General features: G+C 40.2%; 1 protein-coding gene across 1 annotated transcript; it reads left to right on the forward strand.

Moving 5' to 3' along the window:
* The first annotated feature begins 276 nt into the window (after nucleotides 1-276).
* CNGA3 (cyclic nucleotide gated channel subunit alpha 3) lies at nucleotides 277-24,166 on the forward strand. Its single transcript, XM_065654759.1, has 7 exons — nucleotides 277-377; nucleotides 6,693-6,809; nucleotides 9,542-9,721; nucleotides 15,744-15,875; nucleotides 17,938-18,045; nucleotides 18,933-19,039; nucleotides 22,758-24,166. The coding sequence occupies exons 1-7, from the start codon at nucleotides 277-279 to the stop codon at nucleotides 24,164-24,166; spliced, it is 2,154 nt and encodes a 717-aa protein (XP_065510831.1).

Raw genomic sequence — 24,166 nt, forward strand, 5'->3', positions numbered from 1 at the left:
TTTAGTTTCATGTAACCCTTTTCTTTGGTCACAATGAATTGTCTTTGTTACACTTTTAGTAGGACTTTTTTTCCGTCCAGTACAAATAAATAAAGAAACAGGAATCATGTGTGGAAATATCACTGGCTATTGTTTCAATGGTTGAATTTGCTTTTTGCTGTTCCATTGTTTTAAGAAATCACTCTTTTCAAATACTGAGCACATTTATTTTGCAGCCTTTACAAAATGTGTTTTTCCTGTTTCAGCTGTCATTTAGATGTTGATATGTGAAGAAAAATGGCAAAAATCAACACCCAGCACTCCTACCCTGCTATGCACAGACTGTCTGTCAGAACTACCGATGAAGATATTGAAAGGATTGAAAATGGCTATATCAGGTAATATATTCCTTTCATCGCAGTCCAGAGGACAGATTGCTGCGTAACTTGTGACACTCCTCTTAGCTCTGCAGTATGGGAGTGTTATATCATGATATTGTTGATCCAGTGCACTTTACTGACTTAACCATGTATATGCAAAGTATAAAAGCGACAGCAATAGGGGGGTTTTCATGGCTTGCAGTTTTGGAACCAGAATCTGTATTAACTCAGGAATAAATGCCATTTTCACATCAGTGGGAATTACACCAACTCATTAAGGGGAAACCTCTTTCTCAGGTCACCAAGCAGACAGTAGGGTCTGTGCTTCCCCAGTCTGTGAGATTTGGAGAAAAAGGGATCCTCCCAGTGCCATGCAGTGAAAAGCCTCAGGAAGTTTTTTTAAAAGTAGCCTCTGCAAATCACCTAGTTCCTGTCATAGTGAACATCTGTAGTGTATAAAAAAATCCACATTTCTGTACTGTCTTTTGAGAGCCTCTCACTGTACTGTGGACCTGTAACATTTTCTTTACATTCACCTTTCTCTGTTTCGATGGTTTTAAAGTGGCTGTTTAAAATGTGCCAATGAGCTTGCACTTTAATTTTACAAAGTACCAGTCATTTGTCTAGTCTGAGCAAACCCTGCTGGACCTGCAGGAAAGTGTCTGATGATCCACAGCGCCTGTACAGACTGGAAAAAGTGTTCTGCTTCTAGCTTGTTATGGTCAAGCACCTCCGCTATGTGGACTGTCTCTTACTGTTTACATGTGTGCCCAGACTAGAGCACCTAAAATTCTGCGGGGCTGGTAGGACTGCCTGCATTAGGATAATTTGGGATTGTATGCCCCTAGTGTCTAGGATGGATATGATCCCGTGATCTCTCTCCTGTTTGAATTAGTCCTTTATTTTTTCTTTCTGCTTTGCTTACCTGATACTTTCTGCTATGTAGGTGTACCTGCACTAGTGAAAATGGAGCTGCTTTTATTCTGCACAGTATGGCTTGCTTGACTTTATTATACTACCCCATGGTCTCCTTAGGGAGATTTGCAAGAGCCATGTCCCTTCATCTCCATTTACAGTGGTATCTCAGAAACAGGGAAAGCACAGATCAAAATGAGCCTCTTCCTTTTTTTCTAATGTCCTTTTTATAGAGGATATCAGTGATTGGCAGCTCATAGATTGGAACTACTAGCAGGGATGTGAGAGTGTGGTTATAACGGTTTAAATGTAGAATTGAATCGCTGCAGCCATCTGCAGTTTCAGAGGCAATGACTTGCTTATGACAGATAGAGGGACTGAAATGCGAATTGCTCTTTATCATGATGATGACGGTCTTGAAGAGCCATTTATTTAAAAAGAAGTTTGCTGTTATCAGCATTAATTACAGGAGTTCATGGATGAGTAAAAAGATACAATCTCACTCTGTAGAAGAGATCTCTTATTTAAGGTTTTTTGATTACTGAAGTGGCCACTAGTAAGTATATACCATACCTTTGTAATACCACTCCAAGAATTGTGATACATATTTTTTTTAGTTCAGATTTGGTTTAGAGCATGTACGAAAAGATAGATCCCGTCCAAAATTTTAGCTCTTCTTTGTCTAGTAGCAAAATATACAACTATAAGCATTAGAAAAAAAACCCCAGGTTTTCTGCAGTAGCAGCATTTCTCCTTTGTCTCTGTCTTCCTCCAGCTCCTGTTGGCTGTAGTTCAGTGAAGCAATTAAGCACATTACTTAGTTCTCGTTAAAGTCAGTGGGTGTTAAATTTATGCTTAATGCTAAGGATGTGCTTGCATGGTTTTCTGCTTTGAAATGCCGTATCACCAAGGAAAAGCATTCACTTTAAACAGTTAACAGAAAGCTGCAGGTGATCTTTAAAGTTACGCTGGAGTAGGCAATTCATGTGCCCATGTTCTAATAGTGTGGTGTGCTGTAAAGTTGGTCCATTTTGTTAAAACAAAAATCAACGAAACAAAAAATAACAAATGAGTCCTCATTTAAAAAATCCTAGCCTCTGTATTGAAGCAGCTCAAATATGACAGGCAGCACATTATCTTATAGACACTGGCTGTCTAAAGATTGGAAGTAGGATTCAGCTGAGCCTTGTAGACATCTGGATTTCAGTGTCTGTATGCGAGTAGGTGTCCAAGTTGCTGCTGTCATCAGTGGAGATGTGGTCAGTGCTAATGCTCAGTGGTGCCCCGGGAGCTGTTCAGTTTACCCTGAAATCTGATAGCTCTACAGGCTCATTTGGCTGTGTTGATAGTGAGAGGTATTTAGTAGCCTAATATAGGCACCTGAAGCTATTTGAGATACCATAGAGTATCTGAAGCATTTAGCCAGGGCTGGTGGATGCGAGCTAAGACCTGTGTGCTCTGGAGAGGCCAGATAAAGTATTTTGAGGTATTCCAAATCGTGCTAGACTCCTATACTGAAGCAACTGGACCAAGCCCTAAGATCGCAATTGACTATAATGGAAATTTAAGATACTCAGCTTATATTAGATACCCTAATTTAGGTCACTGCCAACTGGAGCCAAATCCCACCCTTGAAGTCCGGCTCATAGTAATTACTTGAAAGGGCTTCATCAATTCCTGTTTAACTGATGAGAACTTCAAAACAATTACTACTAAATGAAAATTCTGGATTATTTGCATGCGTTTTAGGTGAAAATGGTCTTCTAGGGTTTGTTTGAAGATCTTTGTGTAGATTTAGAGCCAAATTAAGTCAGGGCAAGAGAAGCATACAGAGCAGGTGCTGATTTAAGTGTCTTTCCCAGAGCTTACTCCACTAGGTATCTCAAAGCACGGGAATAAATTGGCCATGCCTGAAGAGGCAGGGAGCAGAAGCCTCAGTGTCAGTGAATTTTCTCTTAGATACAGTGATATTGCTACCCCCACAGAAATAGAGTATTTTTCAGCATAACCTGAGGCGGCACAATCATCTGCTGGTATTTCTGCTTCGTAACCTGTTCTTTGTTTCTTGAGACTCTGTGTATTCTCTTGTGTCGATTTCAGGCCATGTAACACCTTTGGATAGTAATGGCGGTGGTTACTGTTTTGCTGCAGATACCAAACAAGGTTGTGGAGTCCAGATGGGAATGAGTCTGTCTTTGTAAAAATAAAGTAGAAACTATGCCACATGTGGTGAAGGTGTAACATCAAAAGCCCTATCTGTAACTGTCCTTCTGCATCGGTACAAAGTCAGCTAACGAATAAGGTCTCCTGTGTTACTTGAACAGGGTTGAGGAAAATCAGGAATGAGTATGTCAGTCTTATAAGAGTTACAACAGGGAGTTACAATAGTGAAAGTGGAATATATTTGTGATTGCTCTGTAACATGGGACAGGTGCTTTCAGAAGAGTTTCCTGGTGGAGTCCTTTGTGTACTGTTTTCTGATCCTGTTGCAGATATACATAAGCTGTATTCATAAAAGTAAAATGCAAGCACTTTAGAACTGTTTTCACAAAATCATTTTGATTTTCTTGGGTTGTCTACATATGATATATCTATAACTTTTTTGTAAGGCAAACCTGAATTTATTTACAGATTTTTATATTTAGTTATAAGCCTAGTTGTAGAAATTCTTGATGCACATGTAGAGTAGTCAGAAAGTTGGTTTTTAAGAACAGTCAAGCAACCAAAATAAAAATATAGACTTCAGAATTTCACTGGTTGAGTCCATAATCCACTCAATTTGATTCCAACAGTTGAGTCTGAGAGTTTTGCCTTTCTTTTCCCTACAGAAAATTTTTTTTCAGTGAGGGTATGTGATCACTTACCGGTAAGAACCTGACCAGAGAGTAATTGAAATAATTTGAAGTTTTTCATTTGTTTCATTGGACTCTGGATCAGATCGGAAGACGTTCAGATCAGGTCACAAAAGCCATACCCTGGACTGAAAACACTGAGTTGTAGAGGGTGCCACTAAGGGCTCTATAGCTCCTGCCAGCAAGAGGACAGACACTTGGTAATCAACTCTCAAGTTACAGATGCACAAAATACGATGAGCCTGTGCAGGGTCAGTGGAGCTCAGCTTTCCACACTGCTGAGGATTGTGGAGGTGATCATCGCACACACGAAGCACTAAACAGAGGATGTTTTTAGCGAGTATGATGGTGCTGAGAAGTGGAGCTGGTGGGACAGCATTGCTTTTGGTACCTGATCTAGCTTGTTTAGAGCTCACTCAGCTGTCTTGGCACTATTCTGCATTGCCTTCCTGGGCATTTACACAAAATAAAGCTGGGCTCCTCATTCTTAGCCATTTATTTATTGTCAGCAGATGCCCAAGCACAGCAATGGCAGTTAATAGAGGAGGCTGGGGCTAAAAAAAGTTTAGAAAAAGAAATAAGAAGGTCAACAGTGAATTTTGGATAGTTTTCTTATACTGATAAGGAATGCACTACAGTAATATTTTTTCTTTTTTAAATTCTACTTGGAAGGATACCTAGAGCATTTTAATCCATGTTTACTTTGTTTTCTCTATTATTCTTCACTACTTTATTTTGTGACCCTTATATGTAATTACCTATATTTAGAGCAAATATAACAACATAATGTACAGTCACTAAAAGCAGTTGAGTTACTGCAACTTAGTGAGATACTCCTTGTCTGAGTCACTGATTCAACACAAACTTCTAATCCATCCAAATATGAAATAGAAGATGCTGGCTTAAGCCTCCATGAAAGGCTATCTATTTCTGCAAAATACTTTTTTTTTCATAACTGAATTGTGACACTTAAAATTATTTTCTAAAAACTCCCACTACCTTCTTTTAAAAATGTATTTTCAGGACTCAGAAATAGTAGTAATTGGTAAGTAAGAACAGAAGTAGAAATGTTAGAATTTATTGCTGTCTAAGATCACACAAATGAATAAAAGCTCTTATAAACAGCCATAGCTGTGCAGTCTGAAAGACAGAACACTCCAGTATCCTTTCTCCAGCAGTTCTGTAGGCAGATGATCCAGGAAAAAAAGAAAAAAATAAGTGGGCAAACTGGAAGTATCTGCAACATACTTTCCTCTAATAGTCTCCCAGCATCCAGCTCAGGAGTCTTCTTGAGCTGAATGTGGGCTCTGCGTATCTGGAAATCCGTAATGGATTTCTGTTCCCTGAGTTTGTTCATTCTCCCCTAGAAGCCACATTAACTTTGGCATCCACAATATTCTCAGCACCCACAACATAAACTAGGTTATAAAAGTATTTTTTCAATACTTAGCAATGTGTATCAGTGTGTTCATATTAGAAGAGAAGAAGAAAACAGTTAACAAGTTGAGAATTCTGGGACTGGCAGGACCTATCTTTCTTAGCATGGCTCTTTGTGGAGAAATAATAAAGTTTTAATTCTCTGTTTGCAGTTTCTCAGCTGTGACTACACACAGAATTGAGTTGCTAACTATCCTTTTGTGAGCATTCAAAATGCTGTTGCCAGTTCTTAGGAAGATACTGCAAGTATCATTATAGTCAGTGTTTTCCTGGCAATACAGATTAACAGAGTCATGTGAGAGTTCTTGTTTGCATTACAAAGGGGAAAAAAGTGATCCTTAATGGCTGTGACAAAATCTTATAGAAGTGAATACTAAAGAATGAAAAACACAGATAAAACCCTTGGAGTTTTATAGAAAAATCCAGAGGGAGCCCTGGTAAAGGCCAGGTTCGAGTGAAGTAAATTTCAAAATTACTGTTGCAGTGTTTTCCACGCCTGGCAGAGTCCTGAGCTGCCTCACCTCACCGCCACCAAGAGCAGCCCTGAAGAGCTGTAGCCTGTTTTGCTCTGCGGCAGGTGAAGTTTCCTTTACGACGAGAGCAGCATTAGGCCTGTAGTTGTGCAGGTGGCAGCAGCAGGCTGGTCAGAACAGCAGTGGTGTTGCTCAGGACCGGCTAATGTAAAATCTGTTAGAAATTCCAGACTGTTAAACCCAATGTCTGGGAGAACAGCACTGAAAAAAGCAGTGGGCAGGCACTTCAAAGCCTCCTTGGGGATGAACTCCATGTTGAAGGAAAGCTGCTGGTGCCTTACAGGCGGTGTTAGGGTAGAAAACATGCTTCCCACAGGTGTGTATCTGCGCACCAGACTGGCACTGCCCGGTAAGGAATCAGCTTCTGAGCTTGCTGGGATGGATGGCAGAGCCTCCACTGACTTCATTTCATGTTGGATGACTCCAGAAAAGTAGGAATATAGGCTTAGCTCTATGGTTATCGAACCTATGCCATATTAATAAAGACAACTTGCTGCATTGTTTCTTGATGTAGTGGTGGAAAGAAACAGATTGGGTGGGGTGGAATTCTGCTGGAGGCTGTATGGAATTCTTAAAAAAAAAATTTGCTTTTGCAGAACCCATTCATTGTGTGAGGATGCATCTTCAGAACTGCAGAGAGTCATTTCTGTGGAGGGAAGACATGTATCTGAATCCCAGACAAGCTCATTCACAGGCAGGGGAGCAATGGCAAGGTAACATGCTATCCAATACCGTTTCCAGTATTAAGGTTGAATTGTTGAAAGAGACCGATCGCAATTTGGAGGAAAAGTAAGAAGAATCATCACTTTCCAAAAAAATGGATGGAGTCCAGCTGAAGAAAGTCTATAAAAAATAACAGAAGGTGCTTTTGATCTTGATTCTGATCTCATTGCTTACTCGTTGCTAATAAAAACGTTGAAATGCCAGAGATACTGAAGGAGCTCACACAAATGAGTCTGAATTAAAAAAAACCCAACAATTTTTACCTGATCTGATCTGAGAGTATATTGAATGCTGAGGAAATGCATGAAGTGAGGCCAAACTGTAAAGTAAATTGATAAGTGTTTGGTTCTGGCTAACAGCTGATGCATGTTCGTTTCCTATCAAATGAGATGTAATGATGGTTCCTTTGTTGGTAGGTGGCTTTGGCAAGGGAGAAGACAGGGACTTTTGTGCTGGGAGGGCAAGAGTTTCAGTTTTTAGAATCCAGTTATGTTTAGAAAGGATTGGGAACCTTAGTCAGCAAAATTGGAGGCAACCATTTGCTTAAGTCGTTTACTTTACTGGGACTTATCCTAAACCTGAAGTGGAGCTTCAAAAACTTATTGTGTCTGCTTTAAAGACTTCCAGCTGAGACTACAGAATTCTGTCTTCAGACACCATTGTTACACACAATACAGTCCATACTCAGTTTTAGGGTAGTGTATTTCAAAGAGCAAAGAAAAAAATTATTATAAAACTGGAGTCATTTAAAGAGTGTTGTTTATGCGTCAGCCTTGTGGATGGTGAAGAATAAACGTGCATTTCCCTGTTTTGTTGTAGGATAGTGACACTATTGAATGCAGATTACGAAGTCTGCAAGAAGTTGGGTTTAGGTGGAAAACATTTATAGGTGTGTGTTTTGTGTAAACATAATACACATGAATATATAAACTAATATTGAGAACTACCTTTTCAATCCTCATTTATATTGTTCTTTACCCTTTTTCAGGACAGTTTGAATTAGACATAGCTACAGTTACTTATGCTCTGAATATACAGGGAAACCTGTGATGGAAACGTGAATGCTTTGCAATTTAAATATTATGGTACCCTAACATGCCTCTTGAATGTAAACTCTCAAGGACCTAAAACAACATCTGGTGGACTTCACTGAGTATCTTACTTTGAGATATAAAGGATAAAGAAGTGAAAATAATATAGCTTGGCAGAAATCAGAAAATCCTATTTCTTTGTTCAAATACAGAGGCTCACAGTCTTATTTGGTAAAATCTGTTTGCTCCTTAACTAACAGGTCTCATCAAAATGCTTTATTTTCTAATGTAAGTAAGAACATCCATATTAGTAGTTTTCCATGCCACTCTCTATGTGAAAGCTGAGTTCTGCTCAGGCAAAGAGAAAAAATTTGTAGCTTAATTTTATGCAGCATTTTTTGAACAGAGTAAGGAATCTGTGAAATAACCTCAGACTTTCATGTGGAGCTTTGCTTTTCTTTTGTGTTCTTGACAGGCTTTGAATTCTCTTAATTGTTGAAGTTGTGGATGAGTTATGTGATGCTATCTTGGTATAGTGCCAAAGAACTAGGAATATGTTTTTCCAGCTTCTGATATGTGATATTATTCCAGCCTTGTTTGTCCTCTTTATTTCATGGTAAGAGAACCTGGGCAAGATCTATGAGGAGGTGTAGTTAGGCCCTTGAGAACTGCAATCACGAGGCAGATGTACTTTGCCATAAGATTTATATTGTTCGTATCAAACTCTTTGTGGATTCTGAGCATATCTGATGCAGAGAGAATGTAAAGAGCTTTCCTTGAGGAGCCCAAGGTCTCTGTAAGAAGTTAAGCATTGTTTTGGATTTCATTATGCTGTTTTCAAGGCCAAGTTTGGGAAGCCTGAATTAACACCACTTTTGTCCAAACTAGACTGCTGATAGGAAATAACACAATACATTGTGTGGATAATAATCACTTTCGTAGATTCCAGTCTCTGTTATTTTCAGTTTTTCAGAAACAGGTTTCTATTTGAACTTTGTCAGAAAACATTGTAAGGATTCATAATGTGAATTAGTGGGTAGAGAAAAAGGTGCATAATGACAGCATGATAAATTATTACATTGTCATGATTTTCTGCTTATTTCAGTGCTCTGCTAGATATTTAGGATGAGGAAATAGTGCTTCCTATGCAGTAGGCAGGTTTGTATGTGATAGGCAACTAATAAATGTGCAAACAGACCTTTTAAAATCACAGGGCAAGTGGCTGAATTTTTATCATTCCTTATTTCAAATTCCATCCTCCCTCACCAGCTATTGAGCTTTTGTTTCCACTGTGTCTACCAGCCCTTGAGCATGTGATATTGTGAGTATTTTTTATTTCTTAATTCTGTCAGTCCAGAATTCCCTCATTATCACACAATGTCAGAAGTTTGTCGGAAGTCAACTCTTCTACCCCGACCACTTTGTTTGCCCCCGCGTGGCAAGAATATTCTTCTGTTGCTGCTGCAGTGCTGGTACAGTGGACTAGGAACTGATGTGTGATACTTTCCTGATCCACTGCAAAAGCCGGTGTAGGAAACTGTGGGAAGCGATCGGGTTCACACAGTTAATCCATCAAGTTTAATTTTTGTGGCAGGTGGAGAAGCCGAGAAAAGTCCTCCTGGGTTACTCTTTGTGGGGATGATTTAAGTCATTGGTTGTTCTTGTCAATATTGTATGTCCGTTCCATGCAGGCTATCACGATTTGTCGTGTCTGTGAGGTCCTGGGCCACAAGACGTTTGCACCATGAAGACCAAAGACCGGATTCTTTCCTAGAGCGTATCCGAGGGCCAGAGCTCATAGAGGTGTCCAGCAGGCAAAGTAACATCCGCTCCTTTCTGGGTATCCGTGAGCGGCCTGGGGAGGTGAACAGGTAAGAAGATGTGTTTATTCTTCAAAGGAAGATGACTGAGGTTATGGTATTTTCTTGGTGATTAGAATGTAAGGTGTATTTTAAGAAGAGGGTAAGGAGCTTAGCATGGGAGGTTAACAGAGTATCTAATGCTGCCCAGGAATCGTCACATAACTGAAGTATTACGGCTTTCAGCAACTTTCTCTTTCCCCCTCAAATGTGCTGTGGCAAAGAAGTAAAGGATTTTGGTCATGCTGTTTCAAGCAGAATGACTTTTCAGAACTGGAATTTTGCTGCCTTTGCAACTTGATGTTGCTAAACTCCACTCCACGGAGGATGAATGCAATTTCTATTTCAAGAATTGAGGATGCTGTTAGTTGTGGCTTTTCAGGACATTCATGTTGTGCACATTATCTGTGAGTGTTAGGAAACTCCAAACAAGCAGTTATGCAAAATGTGTCATTGCTTTGTTACACCTACTCAGGAGTTTGGCTGCTAACGTTACAAAAGGCTTCTGATGCAGAAATGAGAAAATCTTTTGGTTGCTGACTTAACTTACGAGCACGTACTCAGTCTTTGGTATGGAAGGCAGGTTCAGTCTTATCTTAAAATTTTACCAATAAAACAACAGAGCAATGTGTTTACAGTCTTTTGAGTTGATGAATTATTATTATTACATTATGAATATATGTATAGTGTTTCAAATTTAACTCCCAACTAAAAGAAGACGAAGTTCCGAGACAGAAATTGACTTTCTGTTTGGAATTATGCTTTGAAGCATAGGCTCCCATTTTTTTTTCATAGAGAAAGATTGGTAGGTAAGCAAGTAATAAGCTGATTTGTTTCAAAATCTCCACTAGTAATTCAGATTAAAGCAAAAACCTTTGAAGGGCTGTGCATGACACAGGTTACCTTGATTTGTTGTGAGCCAGCACAGCCTTATTATCTTCACTTGATCTGCGCTTTAGATATTCAGCTCAAAAGCACATTTTGTTGAATCAGCCAGACTGATGTCTGATTTTTCAGATGTCTGGATCAGTAGCAACTGCAGATTCTAAGTAATTAGAGAGGACAACATTGATCTTGGGCCAACAAACCTCTATATGAGGCTATTAAAAGTGAATTTGGAAATATCCATTCTTGCCTTCTCAGTTTTACACTGACAGTAACTCCCAGTTGTTCTATCATGAAGGTTTAATTCTGCAGCCATGGTAGGTATGCTTGTTACTTATCCAAAAGCCTTGGCACTGCATCTGTGAAGAAGACTTGAAAGGATTGAAGAAAGCTTAAAATAGTAGCCAAAGGAGTACAGGACTAAAAATAGTGCGATGCACATTGCCATGCACTAAGATGCCTGGGAACTAGCTTCGGACATCAGATGCGGTCACAAATGTGTTTGCCAAGCACATGATAAAAAGAAACTGGTGCCTTGAAATAGTTACGCAAAGGGATTTATCACTGCAGTCAAAGTTGACCTTCCTAATCTTATTGGTGCACGTGTGAGAGGCTAGTAAGTCGGGCCGTCATGTCAGTGAGCACGTGTATGAAATACCAACAGTCTTTATACACTCTTTAATGTGTTTTATTTAATTTGCTGCAGTCACTGGCCCTTGGCCAAGTTTAATGTCAACTATAGCAACAACACCAATGAGGAGTAAGTACTGATCACTTCCAAACACCTTTCTACTAGTAGCTTCTTCTCTTTTTCCCTTTCCAGCCTAGCAACACTTGTAGTATAAACTCCTTATCTCTTCCCAAGCCTCTCCTAAGAATATAGTTTAATTATAAAGAAAGATCTAGTTTTCTTAGTATTAAAAGCACCCTTTATGTTCCCTGTGAACTTCTTTTTGTCTGAAGTTACCCTTATCTCACAAGGAGTGAATTCGATTAAGCATTTAGTCCCTACCTCATCTAATTCAGCTGGCTGATTTTACTGCGTTGCCAATTGATTTATTAATTCTTCAGGTTTTAAATGAGATTCGTGTATTAGTTTTCTAATAGTGGTTTTCCTCTTCTAACATGCTAGTCCCTTTCTGCAAATCAAGTGCCTCAAAAAATTTCAGATTTTCAAATGAGAAGTGGATACTGATTAGGGTACCTTGAAAACATTTGTGCGTGCAGTTGAAGTGAAAACTAACCATCTTTCTTTTTTAAATGTGTGTTTCAGTTCAGCAGATATTGTTGGTGTAGGTGTAGAGAGAGCGACAGGTAATAAGGCTTGCATTGCAACGGAAGCTCTGACAGAAGCTGTCCTTTGAAGTCTATTTTATATAGTTGCCAAGATATTTCACAGTGTTACACCAAAGTGAAATCTCTTGAAAAGGTGAAGAGCTCCTGAAATTTAAAATCACCCAACACCAATGTTTGCTGCATGTCTCAGACCACAGTTATCTGAGGACACGTCAGCTCTGTAGCATCCAGCAGCAGATCTCTTGTCACACATGATGATGATTATTTTTTTCATTGCTTTCCAGATGAAAACAAAAATTTAAAATAATAGGCACAGTTTTTGATCGTATGAAATACTGTAAGGAAACTGTTGTTTTTTTCTCCAAATAGCTCCATCACAGATGAGCTCAAACTGTAAATTTTAAATGATGATGCAAAAACTTTGTGCGAGTACCTGAGCAAGAGGTCTTCCTGTTCCTGAAGAAAATTTTTGGTTTGGTTTGCATAACTTTTATTAAAAAGGAAAATCCATGTGCAGTGAAAAGTGACAGAAATGTGCAGAATTTTATTTAGACTGTTATAATAAAAGTGCTAAAAGCCTGGAGCCTGCTAGTCAGGGCCCAAAGGACCAATTAGGATGGAAATACTGCTTTCTTACACTGTTTCTGACAATGACTCATGTACCTTGGGCAAAACTTTCATCCTTCCAATGTTTCATGATTTAAATGAAGACAACACTTGTCTGTCTACCTGCCTGACAGCCTGAAACATACTTGATTTGCAAAGTACTTGAGGGATGAGAAATGCAAATATTTGACTCACTCAGAGACTACAACAGTGTTTTCACAGGGGCTGATGAAGATGTGTTTTCTGAGTCTGAAGATGCATGCTGCTTTCAGCATGCTGGAAACACAGAATGGATGCCCCTGTATTGCTGTCAAAGAGAAGAGGCACCAACATCTTTTTTTATTAGTTTCTGGATTCCAGTTTACTCAATAGCACTGATAAAGAATAAAAGATTCAGATCTTTTTGAAGCTTTGGGTTTTTCGTTATGTTAAAGACCTAAGAGTGCCTGCCCATGCAGAACTGTAGGTGATGCTTTGAAGTCTTTGATTATGGCCAACCTTTACCCTTTAGTGACTTCCACTGCCAGACTACATGTAGGTGGGAGTACAATAAGTTGGGAGTTACCACAATAGAGAGATGAACAGAGGCCACAGAAATTGAAGAATGTTACATGTGAAAGATACCTGTAGTTGACAGATGGGTTTGAGGCAGATCTCAGGCCAGAGAAAAAGAAGTATTGGCATTAGATGCTGTGTGAAATATAACACATAGGAGGAAGTTAGAACTGTCAAAGTATTCCCTTCCAAAGTTCACCACCACTGAGACTTTTTGATTGATTCTCTGTCTCAACCTACTTTTCCCTGCATAACAACATCCACAAATGTACAGTGGCCTAACTCTTTGAAAATTACATTTACTCATAGTTCTTCCTTTCTGGTAAGAAAGCCAGACATTTGAAGTATCGAGGAGCTACTTTAACACTAACAACAACAACTGTGAATTGGCCTTTAGATCAGGCACCATGGGTAGTAATACACAGTGACATCTTGACATGTTTCTTAAATAGGAAGGAGTTTTTGAGGCAGATTTGGAAGAGAAGCAATAAAAGTCCAGGGGAGTTGTGGCAGAGAAATAAATACTTGAGCAGCACTTCCCACTGCCATGTAGAATCAGCCTTGGTAAATGAAAAGCTGTTTATTTGAGTTGAAATGTGTGTACAAATAGAAGACCAGTCAACCTAAAGGTTCTTTTCTCCTCCAGTTATGCTCCCTTGCAGTGTCTAATTTGAAATGTTTCAATAGTGTTGGTCAACTTGGTAGGTATTTCCCTGGACATGGGGGACTGTAGGATTTCAGCATTTTTTAGCAAATGAATCTGGGCTTTTCCAAATTACACTGTGATGCTACATCACTATGGAAATGCCTAAGGGTAAGAATTGGAAGAGGTGCTTGTTGCTGACAGGTGAAAGCTACTGCTGTCTTAAAATCGGTGACTGTTGTCTTCTGCCTTGAAGTGCTTTTTTCTTCCTGTAACAAGCACATTCATTCATAGACGAGGCTGCCATTCACAGCATAGACTTTCTCTGAGCTGAGTAATACAAGCAAGCATACATGCAAAGCATAAGTGAGCTCACTAAACTTTTCACCTGTTGGTTCAAGTCCTGTAAGCAGCACTTTTTCAACTGTTATTATGTATTCTGTCTTTGCTGTGGGATGTTGCTCTCATTGAACTAATTTGTCCTTTATTGACGCTAGTGCAAGAGGAAAATGAGACCAAATTTTGGCAGTCCAGAGGACAACATGTAGCCTCCATGGGAGCACGAGTCCCAGTTTTCATCCAACCTGGACCTTATGTGTGGAGAGTTATGTTTCTATATGCATTATCCACATACCCTGTAGTGTCAGGAACATTTTAGTCTTTTCTGTCTAACCAATGGGGACACTTTCTTCTTCAAGGAATAAAAAAAAATTTTGAATACAAAATAGGGAGATCGCAGATGTTTGATTTTCTGCTTGTGCAAATGAGTGCAGCTCTTCAGCTTATGTGATTCTTGGCCAATCCCTGTAGCAAATTTAGCTTTAGGATTAAGTATTGACAAAGTCTTAGGAAAGATGTTAACTTTCTGCAGTTTTGAAGAGGGTATGTGGGACTATCTGCATAAGTTAACATAGCTCAAGACCCTTCAGACAAGCTTCACAATGGGAGAAGTCAAATCCATTTTTATATCTGGCTTGTCACATTCTTATGAGCTAAAGGATGTACATACTTGAACAGTATGAAAAACCATATCTGGAATTAAATCTTGCAGTGTGGAACAGTAGGATATAATTCTGTTAAATGGTCCATATTTTACTTTATTACATGAAAAGCAATTAATAAACATGGAGACAATCGTGATTCCATTAAGTCTAGGCAAAATTCCCATTGATGTGAGTAAGGATAGAACTTCATGCTTAGTGCTCAGCCTTTGAATACAGTGGCAAATAAATATCGGCAGAGCAACTTGGGCATGGTTCCTCTGATCACACATGGACACCTGCATCTGAGCTAGGCAATCCATTCTTCCTTTACAGTTGATGGAAAGAAAAAAAAACGCACTTAGGGCACAAGTCATCTTGCAGATATGGACTGTCTTGTAGATACACCGAATCTCTACTGCAGAGGTCTAAAATAGGTCGGCTTAATCATGTTGACTATGAAGCATTTATAAAATGGCTACTTAGTTAAATAAATGTAGTTAAATAAAACACACCTCTTTTCTCTGAAGTTGCTGCGTTTGTTGACTAGGATTCTTCTCCAAGGCAGTAGTTGAAACCAGAGGTAATTAACCAATTATAGCTATGTTGGTTTTAAAGAACTGTGAGAGAAAATTAAGTTTCATTTTATTTAATTACCATAAAAGCTTCAGACAGTGACTGTGAGGTTTTAGATATGCAAAGAATGTTGACAGGTTGTTAATCCATTTCAACATCTATTATAATTTGATAGACTTCTTTTTAAATGCCTGAGTTCTAAAAAATGAAACAAACTGGAAGCATTTGGTTAAAATCTGCCTGGTGCACTGATGTCAGAATAGGTCAAGAAAGTGTGAGTGACTAACGCATGGAATCAGCCAGCTGGTTACCTGATGTGTTAGTGTGGTGGTGTCAGTTCAAGAGGCCTCAGCCTGTAAACCATTGTCACCAGCTGGATCCCTGTCCTACTTTGTCTGGAGTCTAGTCTAGTTTCCTGTACCTCGACATCCACCCGCTCCCTTAACTGCTAGAATATCGGTAATATTGCTAAGCCTTACGTTGTGTTGTACAGCAAAAAGGAAGAAAAGAAAGAGGTTAAAGAGGAGAAAAAAGAGGAAAAGAATGAGGAGAAGAAGGAGGAAAAGAAGGAGGAAAAGAAAGAGGAAAAGAAAGATGACAAAAAAGATGATAAAAAAAAAGAAGAGTAAGTATAAAGAATGAATATGTGCCTGTGACACACCTCCTACATGTATGTACATGGTATGGCATTTCATCATAACACTTCCACCACAGTTATTGTTCTGTAGACTGCAGAATGTTAGTCTGTCAAATCTTTAATATGCTTTCCCCTTTGGAAAGGTGCAACTGCTCAGCAAACTTGTTGCACCTTTAAGACCTGTGTTTAGAACTGTCACAAACAGTTGCCTAGGTCAGTAAAAGGGAACTCAGCTACTTCTAGTCACTTTGATTTGCTGTTGATGATCACTTTTTTACTATAAGGGCATCTTAGGATAACAGCCTGCTTTGCAGATCTGCACAGGCTTTTCATTGCTTCAGAATGTCCATAATGATTTGGAGCAGATGAACCAAAAGTCTGGTTCGGACAAAGAGCAAAAATCTTACATGTAGAAAATTGCAGATGTACTAATAAGTTTAGTTATTACACTGACTGGCATATTTGATTACTTAATATGGTGCTGTTCATTACTAGTGTTCACTAAAGTTTGCTTCTGCTGATGAGGAGATGCTGTATTTCTGCAAGAAAATTAGATCGTTTGAATGCTTTTGACAGAAATGGATCCTACTCTTGTTTCGTTCCCTCAAAGATGACCCAAATATATAGTACTATTTAGTATTATGAGTCATAAAACATAACAATGGTAGCTGATAAAAAGGTAATACATTTGAGCTGACTTCACAGTTAAGGAATATGTGAGGTTAATACACTGCAAGTTTACATGTATGTGTGTGGTGGCATGTGCTGTGTAGGCATGGGGACATGTAGTTAGGAATTGCTTCCAGATGGAATCTGCTTGATCTCAAGATCTTGACTTTCTTAATCAAAGCTTTGTTTTATTTGAAAGCCTTTCTTCTAAGCATTCTCTTTCAGCTTCAATTACCACGTAGTGAGAGCCTGAGCTTTACAGTAGCCTAAAGCATTTTAAAACCTTTCAGCAACAAAAATTAATGTTTCAATGTCTAGAACATAGTGTACTCTGTCATATGACAGTTTTGAGGTGGTGACCAGTTTTTTAGAAGAAATAGCTCAAAACCTATTGTGAAGATGGCAAACACTTTTTAGATTAAAACTGCTTCTTTTAGTAACATTGTCATCTCACATTCAGCTGACAGCAGGGATAATGCCAGAAGTACACACAAATATGAAATAAATTATCATTACATTTTAATATTTTTAGATTCTTGGAGATTAGGAAGTGTCACACAAATACCTATCCAAGCCTTGCCTGGTCATGCACTCCCCACACTATTATGCAGTTCACAGATCACAGTATGTTGAAATAACTTCTGCAGCTGTGGACCTCCCAATCCACTAATACATAATTTCTCTGATTCCATACAACGTGCCTAACACTGGCTATACCGTATCAACCTTTCTCGTGCTGGGAAGGGCACTTCTGAGCATACTCTGTATGTGCCATTAGCCGTGCTGTTCTTTAAATCTTCTCTGGATTCCAGGCCCGTATGCTTCGTCCAGTATCTCTCACTGTTCTGAGGCCTAGGGAGCCAGGACTGTGAGTGTGTGAAATATGCTTTTATATAATAATACATGTTTTAGTTCTAGTCACACACTGTATGTGTGTATATGCACACGGTCTTACTTGTGTAAACATGTATTTGAATACCTATGTATTTTACTTGTTTAAATGTGTGCTCATAAAGTCATTTCCGTAATAGGATTTTCCAAAACCATGAACATTAATCTGCAGTGGACCATAGCCTCCTATCTGGAAAGATAATAAGAAACATATGATGTTTTTCCTTTATTTTCAGTGGGGGTCATATGCAGAAAGGGTGTGGTTTTGAGCCTGGGCAACATGAATGTCTCTGTTTTTCTTTTCACTCTTACTTTTTCCAAAGTTAGGTCAAGCAAATAATATTTGGTATCTCGTCTGGAGCTGCCTGCATGGATACTTTCTCTTCTTAGGCAACTGTGACCTCATGAGATGAGCGGCCTCCAGAAGAGGGAGATCCAGCAGGTCACTTCATTAAATTTCCAGTGTAAATCTGCCCGTTTTACTTTGCAGGAAGAAAAAAGAGATCTTTGTGATAGATCCTTCAAGCAATATTTACTACAACTGGCTGACCATCATTGCAGCACCTGTATTCTATAACTGGTGTATGCTAGTGTGCAGGTATGGATTTAAGTTAATAATAATGTTAGGTTTCAATTTTAGTGTCTCGTGTTTCCTGTGTAAGTCACCCGCTTATCTCCCTGCAGTATTTTTGGGTGGCTTACCTAGAAGATTTACAGTTAATATACCCTTAGGGATATATGATATAGATACCACTGGGAGTAGACGCCCAATATTTATTTTTATCTTGTCTAAAACCAGTTTGTCGTTAACTTGCAATGTGTCCCCATAAGAGCTGGCGGTGGCCTTTGTGTGCCACCTGCTGGCGAGCTACAGGGATCGGCCGTGGCCATCACAGCTTCTGTAACCACTGCTGGGGACAGATCTGCCTATCACCCAGGAGAGAACAGAAGGGTATGGGCAGTGTTGTGTCATCTTAAATTAATGTCATGCATCTGTAGATGCTTGAAGGGTGGAAGGATTTTACTCAAGTATTTATTTTCTTGTAAAATGTGGAAATAATTTTGAGTCAAAGTAGTGAAGTGGTGTGGAAATGACTCACTTAAGCTGTGTCAGATGGCAGGGAGAGATGAGGATGGCTTGCCACTCAGAAACAAATATTTTATTTGGGAATTATCTTAATGGAGATGCGTATCCCGTGAAATCCGATGCATGTTTAATTGTAGGATATGTGTATTCCTCTGTAAGTGCACTTGTGTGGCAAATCTGTGTTTGGGTTTTGCTCCTAGCCTAAACACCTGAAAGATCCTAGTGTCTGTTTAGACAGAGCTCTAGTGTGCAGATATCTAGGCATGGAGATATGCTGCCCTTAATTTTTCAGTGCTGGTAGTGTGCACTAACATGCTGCTAGGACGCACATTGCAAGAACTCTGCTTATGCAATTGGTGTATTATTATTATTATTATTAATAATCTTTGTTTCTTTAGAGCCTGCTTTGATGAGCTACAAGTTGACCATATTAAATTATGGCTGTTCTTGGATTATGGCTCTGATATCATCTATGTTCTTGACATGTTTGTCAGATTCAGGACAGGTGAGTCTTTCTGAGGTTTCACAGTGTTTTCAGATACAGCATGGATCTATAAAGGCTGGAAACAAATTCCTCTCTGGGGTCTGACCAGTGTAGCATCCTGTCTCCAGCAAAGCCCAAATGTGGAGGCTTTGGGAAGATGAAGTGTCTGACCAGCTTGGATTGTTTTAAAGCTGGACATCCCAACACCTGCACTTCACTTGTCTCTAAATTCAGGTCTACCAGTGCTTAATAGGCATGCCAGACACTGACTGGATAACCACTGTAGCAGTCTGCGTGAGGAAGGGAGGATAAGGCACTTTGCATGTCATGACCACTCTGTGCATGATATATTGCTTGTGCTCATTAGATTGGGCAAGAAACCAAGTCACCCTTCAAGTGCTGCATTTTTTTTAGCTGAGTTGTGCAGCACAGAAGTGATTATTGAATTGGTCAAGAGCAAGACCTGGCCCCCGGCTCCAGCCTCCAGTCTGCAGCCCCCTGCCTGGAACCAGCAGTGCTGCCACCAGCTCTATCTCCTGCAGCCTCTGCGAGGTCCTGGCTGGGTCTCCCAGTGCCTGATGGTGGTTATTGGGTTAACCCAGGAGGGTGGTGGTACGGGATTAACCCAGGCACCTCTGCTTAGGTCCTGCCTTCCTGAAGGAAGTGTGAACCCGATGGATCTGTGAGGACCATGCCACGTCATGTGTGAAGGGGTTCTCTTCAGTTTCCTGTCTCTGATTCTGTATTTGCACATGCCCAGCTGATACAGATTCTAGCCTTAAAGGGATATCTGTTTTAAGCTAAACAAGGTCGTAACATAGGCCTAAGCAATGACATACAGTGATCCATACCATTAAATTACTAGAATAGTCCTTGATGTACTTCGTTGCATGCACTGTGGTCTACGGCAGCCAGCACTCCCTCAGGCAGTGTCTGGGCACAGTTGGAAGGACAGCAGAGGTTGGGTGTTGTTCATGGTGTAATTTTTGGAGGGGGCTGGGAGAACCTGTGTGTGAATAGAACCTGTCATGGTAGCTGGTCTCAGGGCCAGAAAACATTTCCTGGCTTATTCTATTTACCAGTATGGATACAGCCCTAAAAAGTCCCTTCAAAGGGTCCTAAACTGCACTGATCATTATAAAAATGGGAGTTCTTTTAAATCTTTGAGTTTTACATTTTCTTTTTTCTTTTTTTTTTTAAATTGTGCTGACAGTTTGACATTAATTATGGCTTGTGACAAGTTGTAAACGTAATTACAAGACAGAGGCTAAAAATGTTGTCACTTTGGGAAGCACACAACTCATGGCAAGCCAAATTCTTAAACGTAGCAGGTACCTCATTCAACAGGAAAGTCTATTTCAGATAGCAGCCTAAATCAAAAGACTGCTGTATATGAGGCAGGGTGGGGGGCTTCATCTTCTTTATGTAGTTAAAATGTCAACAGTGGTAACTAAATTTCTCTTCTGCAGTTACATATGTTATTGTAATGGGAAAGAACCGAGCAGAAATTGGGCATGTCCAGGGCAATGCAAGTTATAAAATTTCCAGGTCTGTCCTGATAATGATTTTACAGGTGCTCAACGTGGTTAGAAGGCTGGCGTTGCAGGCCTGGATTGGAGCTGCATACTTGCTGCGGAAACCTCCTGAATGCTTCAGTGCAGGTGTCTGCTGCAGTTTCAGGCACTCAAAATAAGGGAGTTGCTTCTTTTAGGTGCTGAAATCTTTGTCAGCTCTCTTAGCTAGCCCTCCTGGCTCTGGCTGTGCCTGTTGCCTTTTCCTGTAAGTCTGCAAGGTCCATCTCCCCTGGGGACAGAGGTCCTGGAAGCCTTTGGGGAAGAGTGTGACTCCTTGCTGTCTAAGGGCAGGGACTGGCTTTGCTCTGGGTTCTAGGCAGCCCCACAACTGCTGTGATCCACATCAGCTCCTCTGGACTACATTCCTGTCTGGCTGCAGGGCCTCTCTCACTGTGTTTCACCTATTTAGTGACTGTGTCCTCTGAAGAGGAACGATTCACATCTCTCAGCAGGAAGCTGAGAGGAAGCTGTAGCCGTATGAGGTCTCCCCTCGGTCTCCTCCAGGCTGAACAAACCCAGTGACTTTAGCTGCTCCTCACACAGCTTCCCCTCCAAACCCTTCACCAAGTTCGTGACCCTCTTCTGGACACTTTCCAGTAGCTTAATATCCTTTTTATCCTGTGGCACCCAGAGCTGCACACAGCGCTCCAGGTGAGGCCGCACCAGTGCAGAGCAGAGCGAGACAATCACCTCCCTGCCTGGCTGGCAATGCCGTACTCAATGCACCCCAGTTGTGCTTAGAACACCCCACCTTTTGATGCTTTCAAAAGGTTTTACTGTAGGACTCCAGTTCTTTGAGAGGACACAAAAAAAGAGCTGAGGGGCTTTTATCCCCCTTCTGGAGGAAGGTGTTTTCAAAATTATTCTTAATAACTGTGAGTCAGAAATTCATCTCTCTGGGAAACTTTCCTGTTTAGTTGCATAACTCTGTTAATAAGGGCATATTTGAGCAGCTCCTTCAGCAGGTTTCTGGGAGGTAACATGTTAATGGCACAGGAACTGCTGCCACTTGTAGTCACCATCAGTTTGCAGATACCCAAAGACAGATACACACATATACACGAGGCAGCTGTACAGATACACACATATTCCAGAAATACAGCCATGCTGTGTAGGGCAGAAAGAAATGCAGCTTGGTCTTCGTCAGCAGATGCTTTGCTGAGAAAGCTGCTGCTTGTAGATTGCTAAAGGATTAGTAAAATGCGATAATCTCCAACACACAGGGGATGTTTTGTTTTTCTCTCAGTGGACTTATCCTCCTGGCTGGCCTGGTGGGCAGACATTTGAACATCTCCACTTGCAATTGCAACATTTTGCAGTGCATTGGCTGTTCCTCCTGGAACATTTTCAACACCTTGCGCTTTCAGAGGTACAAAACAGCACTGTGGCTGTGCTGCTCAGGCAGCCTTTCTGTGAGAACTCTCACACAGATGCAGTTTGTCTCTTACTGCAGCTTATGTCTTCTCATAATTTTAAAATTCTTATACTTTCCAAAGTCTTTTGAATGAAGAAATACCAATGTACAAAATTCTGCTTAGTAGCTATCACTAGAAACACACAAAAGGTGCAAACCATTTTCCCCAAATGAAAAGGAAAATCCTGTCAGCTTTCACATTGGACACGAGGAGAAACATGGCTTGGGGGAAGAAACAGATGGATTTCATTATCTCAAGGGTATCTATGTTGTTTTGAAGAAGCTTCCAACAATTCAGTATACCTACTTATTCTTGGTATTTATTTTAAAATATTCCACTCTGATTTTATACACAATTGTTTAACACTTGCTTAACTTTAGGTATGACTCATGTCAACGATTCATGAAAAATGAGACATTCAAATTTCCCTCCCTTTTTTTTTTTTTTTCCTTAAAGTTATCTAAAAGACAAAGATACAGCTCTCCCAGAATAGAGCAGAAAGGGGCAGGGAGCACTGTGGTAATGATAGAGTCATTGCTCTACATCATTATATATCAGCTCTGAAACATAATCGAAATATTTCAATTTGCAACTAAATATTTTTCATTAAATGAACTCATAGTGTATCAATGCCTGTGTGCATAACAGTACAAATGTTGGTGTTCTCAGGTATCTGCAATGTAAGTCACTCAGTACTGTTGATGGTATTTTTATTCTAACAAGTAAAATACATATCTTTATTCTTTGAAGGCTTCCTTGAACAAGGCTTGCTAGTTCAGGATGAAAAGAAATTACGAGATCATTACACCAAAACGCTGCAGTTCAAACTGGATGTGCTGTCTCTTGTGCCAACAGACCTGGCATATTTGAAGCTTGGTTTGAACTACCCTGAGCTGCGATTTAACCGCTTGCTGAGGATTTCTCGGCTGTTTGAGTTTTTTGATCGTACAGAAACCAGGACAAATTATCCAAACATGTTTCGTATTGGAAATCTTGTCTTGTACATTCTTATCATCATCCACTGGAACGCCTGTATATACTTTGCCATTTCGAAGGTCATTGGATTTGGAACCGACTCTTGGGTCTACCCCAACACCTCCATTCCAGAGTACGGGCGCTTGTCTAGAAAGTACATTTACAGTCTGTACTGGTCGACGCTCACGCTGACGACCATCGGAGAAACGCCTCCTCCGGTGAAAGATGAGGAGTATCTCTTTGTGGTCATTGACTTCCTGGTGGGTGTGCTGATCTTCGCCACCATCGTCGGTAACGTGGGCTCCATGATTTCTAACATGAACGCCTCCAGGGCAGAGTTCCAGGCCAAGGTCGATTCCATTAAACAGTACATGCATTTCCGAAAAGTGACTAAGGATTTGGAAGCCAGGGTTATCAAGTGGTTTGATTACCTCTGGACCAACAAGAAAACAGTGGATGAGAAGGAAGTTCTCAAAAATCTGCCTGATAAGTTGAAGGCTGAAATCGCCATCAACGTCCATTTGGACACGCTGAAGAAAGTGCGTATATTCCAGGACTGTGAAGCTGGACTTCTCATTGAGCTGGTGCTGAAACTGAAACCTACAGTCTTCAGTCCTGGGGACTACATTTGCAAAAAGGGAGATATTGGGAGAGAAATGTACATTATTAAGGAGGGGAAATTGGCTGTGGTGGCAGATGATGGCATAACCCAATTTGTAGTCCTAAGCGATGGCAGCTACTTTGGTGAAATCAGCATCCTAAACATCAAAGGTAGCAAATCTGGCAACAGGAGGACAGCCAACATAAGGAGCATTGGTTATTCTGATTTATTCTGCTTGTCTAAAGATGATTTAATGGAAGCCCTCACAGAATATCCAGAAGCCAAAAAGGCTCTGGAAGAGAAAGGGCGACAAATTCTGATGAAAGACAATTTAATAGATGAGGAAGCAGCAAAAGCAGGAGCTGACCCAAAAGACTTGGAAGAAAAAATAGGAAGACTTGAAACAGCTCTGGATACGCTGCAGACGAGGTTTGCTCGGCTCTTGGCAGAATACTCCTCATCTCAACAAAAGGTGAAGCAAAGACTTGCCAGAGTAGAAACCCGAGTGAAAAAATATGGCAGTGGCACTTTATCAGTTGGAGAAGCAGAGGCTGAAAAACCTGAGGAGGAGGAAAAGCAGTAA

This window comes from Caloenas nicobarica, chromosome 1 (genome assembly GCF_036013445.1).
Source record: "Caloenas nicobarica isolate bCalNic1 chromosome 1, bCalNic1.hap1, whole genome shotgun sequence".
Classification (NCBI taxonomy): Eukaryota; Metazoa; Chordata; class Aves; order Columbiformes; family Columbidae; genus Caloenas; species Caloenas nicobarica.

Coding starts and splice junctions, on each gene's coding strand:
- CNGA3 (XM_065654759.1), top strand. CDS start 277: ATGGCAAAAATCAACACCCAGCACTCCTACCCTGCTATGCACAGACTG. Junction 18,046..18,932: donor TGGTGTATGCTAGTGTGCAG/GTATGGATTTAA, acceptor TTGTTTCTTTAG/AGCCTGCTTTGATGAGCTAC. Junction 19,040..22,757: donor GTTTGTCAGATTCAGGACAG/GTGAGTCTTTCT, acceptor TATTCTTTGAAG/GCTTCCTTGAACAAGGCTTG.